Source organism: Heteronotia binoei, chromosome 15, assembly GCF_032191835.1.
Source record: "Heteronotia binoei isolate CCM8104 ecotype False Entrance Well chromosome 15, APGP_CSIRO_Hbin_v1, whole genome shotgun sequence".
NCBI lineage: Eukaryota > Metazoa > Chordata > Lepidosauria > Squamata > Gekkonidae > Heteronotia > Heteronotia binoei.
The window spans coordinates 34349842-34357398 of NC_083237.1; the positions used below are offsets into that span (position 1 = coordinate 34349842).

A 7557-nucleotide genomic window follows, 5' to 3' on the forward strand; every position below is an offset into this window, starting at 1 on the left:
ATAGAGATGGACAGTTTTCTGGCTCCTGCTGGGATCCTTCCCCCAAAGTGGTTAAATTAGTAGTAACAAAAAATACAAGTAATTTAGAAAATATCTCTATATGTAATTGACATAGAAGGTATTGCCCATCACTTCCATTATTACAAACAACATAGAGAGCCCAAAGCTTTGGCGTGAAGTGCAATAGCTAGTGGTGCACTAGGGTCTGGATTCAAATCCCCATTCAACCACAGTGCTCACTGGGTGGCATTGGACTAGTCACTGTTTCTCAGCCTAACCTACTTTACAAGGTTGTTGTAACTTCTGGCGCACCCCCCCCCCCCGCACTGATAACATCACCATATGGGTGGCATCCAATTCAGCACCCTCAAACGGCCAGCGCCCTAGGCAATCACCTAGTTTGCCTAATGGCAGAACTGGCCCTGGTATCCACCAGACGTTCTGGCCCTGGACAGCTGTCCCGTCTCAGGGGATGATGAGACCAGCCCTGCTGACAAGAATCTACATTTTTGCATGGCAGCCTCATAGTGTCATCACAGTGGGTCTGAATGCTGAAGTTAGGTCCCAAATCCGTTTGGATAAACTCAACTGGATCTTGTTACTTCAGGCAAGGGTTAAATTTTTGCAAGCTGATGGGAGTGATAGGGACAACAGTATCTTGATATGACAAACCTGAAGGGACTTTGTATGTCTGCTTGCAAACAATTAACTTTTAGCACCTTCCTATATCTTTCATATCAATATGTGCAGAGATCTTCCTACCTAGATTCAGAAGGGTAGCCCTGTTTGTCTGGTAAAAATCAACTGGACTTGTTTTTCTCTTTGGCTAGTAACTCTTAGATCGACTCTCTTCAGCATAGTACCAAATCCTTATATAGCTTGCCTGACAAACAATGCAAATGCCTGCTTGATGTCATGTAAATAAAAGGCACCCAAAAGGAATTCTTCAGTGCATTTTGTTCACTCCTGACTCTGGCCTCAGCCCAAGCAGCCAGCAGTAAGAAGCAGGCCTGAATTCCCCGCCTTGCTTGAGACAGGCAGTTGCTGAAGCCAATCATGCCCCCCTTAACCCGTCTGAAGCGACTGAGATCCGAGTTTTCCTTCTGTCTTGGTACACCCACAGCTGATGCAACCCTGCTGCAATCAGCCACATCGCTGTTGCTTCTGCTGAGCGCTCTCTCCGCCGGTAAAATAGTCCTGCTAATATCTGGGAACTGTAGGCGGGCAGAAATATTAAAATTCAAAAAAGCAGATTGAGACTGCAGTCTCAGCCTGAGGCCAGGGAATGACAATTAAGAATATTATCTAACCGTCTATGTAGTAGGTGCTGTACAGAAAGAAGAAACCTGGGTTGTGGTCAGGAGTTTTCCATTAAATGAATAAAATAGGTAGCTATCTTGGTTGGTGGGAACAAAATTCACAATGAAAAGTAAACTGTAATATTTGCTAGGACCGACCATGTGTTGTGCAGAATTTTAAGTTACACAGTCCTCTTTCTCAGTGGTGTGTGACAGGATTGCCAGCCTCCAGGTGGGGCTTGAAGATCTCCCGCTTTTACAACTGATCCCCAGCTGGCAGAGATCAGCTCTCCTGGAGAAAATGGCTGCTTGGAAGGGTGGACTCTATGCTATTGTACCATACTGAGACCCCTTCCGTCCCCATACCCTGCCATCTCTTGGCTCCACCTCCAAAGTTTCCAGGTATTTTCCAGCACAGACCTGGCAACCCTGAGATACCCCTGTACATTTTTAAATCCTGTTTGAAAATAAGTTTTGTAAATTGAAAGCTTATGCATACCTTTGTAAATGTAGTCTGCTCTGATCAAAATATTGTTTTATTTGCTTGAAGAATTATATTGGTAGAATGAGGGGAACAATGGGAACAGCAGCCCTCTACAGTTGCAGAGAAAGTTACCAGACACAAGGAAACACATTTGAAAGCTGCATTTAAAATACTGGTGACATCTCATGGTACTTTGAAGGCTATCCGTGGACCAGTCTCTGTTGCAAACAAACCTCTCCCAGATTAGAGATATGTGGCCTGATGAACAGACTAGAGCGCCTTCAAGTTCCAACATTCCATGAATTCACTAGACCAGGGGTGGCCAAACTTGCTTAATGTAAATTTCAGATGTTTGAGAGTCTCAAAACAAGAGGGAGAGAAAGAGGGAGGGAGAGAAGGAAGGAAGGAAGAAAGGAAAAAAGATGGAGAGGAAAGGAAGAAAATAACTTCAACTTTAAATGCCTTCTCCAAGCCGGCAGACGGAATGGTAGAAGCTTCGAGAGCCACACAATATGTGTGAAAGAGCTACACTTGGCTCCCAAGTCACAGTTTTGCCACCCTTGCACTAGACCTTATGTGGCATGTCACTTTCCCTCAGCCTCAGTTAACACACCCGCAAAATGGAAAATTAAGCACTTAACTCACTGACAGTGTTGTTTGAGGGAGAGAAACAGAAAAGGATAATAAATTATTGGAGATATTGGCACTCCTCAGTAGAAGCATAACCTTTAATTGAAAAGAAGAAATTATATCTCATATCTCATGGAGCAGCTAAAATTTTGCAGCCCTGTTTAAAAACGAGAAAGGGAAAAACTGATTTGGTTTAATTGCAGATCACTTTTCTAAATTTAGTAAGGAGTAGCCATATTAGTCTGTTGCAGCAAAAATGAACAGAAGTCCAGTGGCACCTTAAAAACCAACAAAAGACTGCTGTAGATCAAAGGTTGAATTCAGCGGCACCTTTAAGAACAACAAAGTGTTATTCGAGGTTTAAGCTTTCGTGTGCAAGCACACTTCTTGTCATGGGACTTGTTTCATTTTACTCTTTTATATCCTTCCTAAAAACAACTTGGTGAAACTCAAAAACTAACATTATTCCTAGAAACAGACTTTAAAAAAAACAACAACACTTGTTTCAATCTTGTTTTTGGAATCACAAAAATCAGTCCGTCTCCCAAGAACTTGGTTTGAGAGAATCTTAAACTCAGCACAGCCACACGGGACACTCGAGATAATGGGGTCACTCCTAGGCAGGGCTACAGCAGGGGTGGCCAAACTTGCTTAACATAAGGGCCACATAGAATAAACATCAGATGTTTGAGAGTTGCAAATCACGAACATCAGATGTTTGAGAGCCACAAGAGATGAATGTCAGATGTTTGAGAGCCGCAAGGAAGGAAGGAAAGAAGGAAGGAGGGCAAATAGATGGGGGGATGGATGGAAAGAAAGCAACTTTAACTTTAAATGCATTCTTCAAGCCAGCCGACAGGGCAGTGGGGGCTTCGAGAGCCACACAGTGTGTGTGAAAGAGCTACATGAGAACTGGCCATCCTTGGGCTAGAGTCTGGAAGGTCAGGATTTCATTTATTCCAGGCTACAACCACAAAACCATATTACATCCCCTGCCCCCCACTCCCACCACGTAATCTCATTCATGTCGTCTCGCATCTGGGAGTGGATGGGTGAGCATGACTTCCATCCCAACTGAGCCAGACTCTAAATCTAGAGTGTAATTGGAGGGGGAGGGAGGCGTATGTTCATGCTCCAGGCTCTTAATAACATGAAATGATTTTTAAATGACATGGCTGCCTCTAAAGACGTCCAAAGAGGCACCCTCCTCACCACTAACTACATCCGTCTATTCATTTGGATTCAGAGAATCAAAGTTTTTAAGTTCCCTCACCTCCGCCATTTGGGAGGGGTGTGTGAAAAAGACACCAGACTTCCTCTATCTTTCACCTGCTGAGCATGCTCAGCGGCGAGTGAGCAAAATCCCCGGGGAAAACCCGGGGCAGGAGGATGGATACGCGACGAGGCTGCGCTGCGGCTTCGGAGGGCGGTGGGACGATATAGGGAGACTCCACCCCGGCTGTGACTCATTCCCTTCTCTGCACAGGCGCCAGTAGTCATTTACACGGAGAATACGCCCGTGGGCGAGATCGAGAACATGGCTTTCTAGACCTGCACAGATCTCGAAGCCAGCGAGCGTGTGTTGCGCGCTGCAACAAAACCAGCAAAATGGAGTAAGTAAAGGATTTGGGTTTTTTTCCGCCTTGGATTTCCCCCGCGCAGGAGGTCAGGGAAGGGGGATGTCAGTTGGCCTGCATGGCACCTGCTGTGGTGCTCCTGCAACCTCGACTCTGGGGTCTGAGCTACGGCCGTGGGATTGAGATTTTCCGCGCGTCCGTGGGTGTGCGCGCTTGCCAGCAGTAACTGGTCTTGCTTTCCTCCCAGTCTCTTTTCAGACCAGGTTAGCTGTTGTGGGGTAGGTGCTTTATGTCCAAGCCCACTGGGAGAAGCCGGTGCGCCCTTGTGGCTGTGCAGTGACAGCTCTCCTCCCCTTCCGAGCACGGGAGGAGCGAAGGGAGGAGATGAAAAACAGAAGGGGGCGTGACTCATTTACCTCGCCTCCGGCTGTACCTCTTGGGAACTGCGGAATTTTTCCGTTCCCGCTGGCTGGCAGTGGCTTCGTTCAAGCAGCATAGCGAAGACCAGCACAAACTATGGGATAGGGGTGCACTGAGTATCAGATATTAGGATACAAGGGCTGTGATCTTTATCCCCTTTGGCAACTCTGATGTAGCAGGGTGGACGAGATCCAGAATCAGAATGACTTTGGAAAAGCACCCCTACAAGAGCTCCTTATCTAGAACACAGGGATATTGCTGGCCTACATTGCCGGGATTTGTAAATATTATTAAGGCAATGTGCCAAAAACTTGGAACCCTAAAAAGTGCCATACAGATTTGCAATGTTTTTATACATCTGCATATCATCTTCCTGCAGACCAGCTAGGATGGCAGGGAGGAGAGATTAGAAGCAGGGCCTTTTTTCCTATAACATTTTATAGGAATGTGGTGAAACTGAGTTCCGAAACCTCTTCATGGAAACAAAATTCTTTTTTAAAAAATTTAAAATTTCATGAGGCACTCATGTTTCTCCCTCATAAGTTTTGGCGCCTTGTCCCAGAAAAAGGCCGTTATCTGCAGCAGCACTCTTTATGGCTTCTGCTAAAAATCTGCAAAAATGTAATTATGGTGCTATTCTGAAGGCTAATGTTTTTCACTACCCAGAGTCAGGCTTTAGAGTGCCGTTAAGAATCCTTTTTGGTTTTTCTGTGCCAGACCAATCTGGAATGTACAGCTCTTTCCCCATACAGATAGCAAACTCTGAAGAGCTCCACTCCTCCTTCCTGTAACAAGACAAAACAAGCAGCATGGATTTCTCTGCCTTACCATTTCCCTCCTCCAGGTCTCGTTTTGCCGCCACCACCATCCCTGCCTGCAGGAGTCGAGCCCCTCCTTGCGTGCTGCAGCCCAATCCTGCGTCTAACGTGAACGATCATCACTACAATGTCTCTGCTGGCGGCGCTGACCCTGGACCTGGACCTGACCATGCTCCCAGCTAGCACCATGTCCTGCAGGCCGGAGCTGCTCAAGCACCGGCTGCCCCACGCCGGTCACTGTGAGCTGCTTGCCGGACCTGTAGATGAGGGCTTTGTCCTCAGTATGGAGCGTCTGCCACTGACAGGTGAATAAATCGGAATGGGGGGAGGGGAGAGTGGGCTCAGGAGAAGTGGGAGATAACACTATGAAGCTGCCTTATACTGAATACGACCATGGTCCATCAACTTCAGTACTGCCTACTCAGACTGGCAGCAGCTTTCCAGAACAATACCTACTGCCTAGTCCCTTTAGCTTGAGGTGTTGGGGCCTGAACCTGACTTGCAGGCCCCTGAGTCAAAGTATCTCCCCAGTCATTTCCCATGACACCGAACAAAGGGAAACTAGTAATACACATCATTAGATCCAGGTAGGCAGCCATGTTGGCCTGAAGCAGTAGAACCAAGTTGGAGTCCAGTAGCACCTTTAAGACCAACAAAGTTTTATTCACAATGTAAGCTTTTGTGTGCTAAAAGCACACTTCATCAGACAACAGTATGGGATGGAATTAGCAGTCCTACATATATAGAGAGTGGGCAGTGAATTAGTATGCAAAATAGTGAAAATTGTTTTAGCATATTAAAAGAATAGCAAGTTGGGGCCTGGCAATTGTCAGCCTGGGTTGACTGGGCAGAAAAATCAATTAAACACAGTAGAGATCTGAAGTTCTTTAAAACATATACCTCTTGAAATTTCTGATGTCCACCTCATACCCTGCCCCTTGTCAGGTTTGATGACTCTTTTACTCTGGGTAGTTTGAGGACAGCTTGGAAGCTGGAAGCAGTTTATGACTTGAACAGCAGCAAACATTGGAGAGAGCTCCCACTGACTGGAAAGCATTTTCTTTCTCTTTCTGCTCATTTTAGTACACAACACAGGATGGCAAAGCTCATGTGCTAAGTAAGCCTGCATGGCCACAGGCCCTTGCTTGTCTGTCCCATCACTGACTTTGCTGGTGCTTGTTTGCAGGTGATGGCTACTCAGACTGGATGACGGAGCGCACAGACCTGGCCGCGCTCCTGAGTGTGTCAGGGGAGCCCTCGCTACTCTCACTGCCCTCCCCTCCTACTCCGGACCTGGAGGCCATGGCCTCACTACTCAAAAAGGAGTTGGAGCAGATGGAGGACTATTTCTTGGAAGAGTCACTCTCTCCTGATCAGGTAGCACCCAGCACACCCCCTTCTGATGGGAACTTCCACTTTCCCTTTGGTGATGGTTTCCAACCCCTGGAGCACCACAGCACACCTGCTCCCTTGCAGACCTTGGATTCGAGCTGCTTAGAGTTGTTAGAGCTCTATGGTAGAGATGTGCCTGCAGAGATCCCCCTGCAGGGCAACGAAGTACCTGTCTCACTACAACGCCCACCTACCCTACCACCAAAGGGGGACCGGCGCCAGAAGAAGCGAGACCAGAACAAAACAGCAGCCCTGCGGTACCGTCAGCGCAAACGGGCTGAACATGAGGCACTAGGGGATGAATGCCAGGCCCTAGAGGCACGCAACCGTGAGCTACGTGAGAAAGCAGAATCTATTGAGAGAGAGATCCAATATGTCAAAGACCTGCTTATTGAGGTCTATAAGGCACGAAGTCAGCGCCTGCGCACCACCCCCTAAAGGAAGGGAGCCGCACCCGTTCTCTTTTGTTTCCCTTCCCTCAAATCAAAAACAAAAGCACTTAAAGGGGGCACTGAATGTAAACAAGATTGGAGGAAGCATGTAGGAATAAAGTTTGGGAGGCAGTGGGAATCAGTAGCCTATGAGACAGAGGTGGCTAGTATATGAACTATGCAAGAGACATGCAGAGTCAGGTGGGGCTACTAGACTGTGTAGGTGAGGGGTAGATGGACTTCATTTGGTTGGAAATGGGATTGCTGAGGTAAGAGAGGCCCAAGGTCATCCTGTTTTGGAAACAGTCTTGGGGTTCTGGGGGGATAGGTTATATGGGGTTAGTCTCTCTCTTTTCTCCCCTTTATCAGGTACCACAGTCCCAAGGTTGTGACATGGCTATTTTGTATGTATACCTTCATAGCACTTCCTTCTTTGCGCTACCTTTTCTCAACTATGCACCAATAAACATTGTTTAAATCACATGCTCTGAGTCAAATTATGAAAGT

The 7557-nt window shown here is 46.9% G+C and overlaps 1 protein-coding gene across 1 annotated transcript; it reads left to right on the forward strand.

The window, feature by feature from the left end:
* Window positions 1-3764: 3764 nt before the first annotated feature.
* On the forward strand, window positions 3765-7533 carry ATF5 (activating transcription factor 5). The gene is made up of 3 exons (XM_060256429.1): window positions 3765-4025; window positions 5254-5532; window positions 6414-7533. The coding sequence occupies exons 2-3, from the start codon at window positions 5355-5357 to the stop codon at window positions 7055-7057; spliced, it is 822 nt and encodes a 273-aa protein (XP_060112412.1). The 5' UTR covers window positions 3765-4025; window positions 5254-5354; the 3' UTR covers window positions 7058-7533.
* Window positions 7534-7557: the final 24 nt, after the last annotated feature.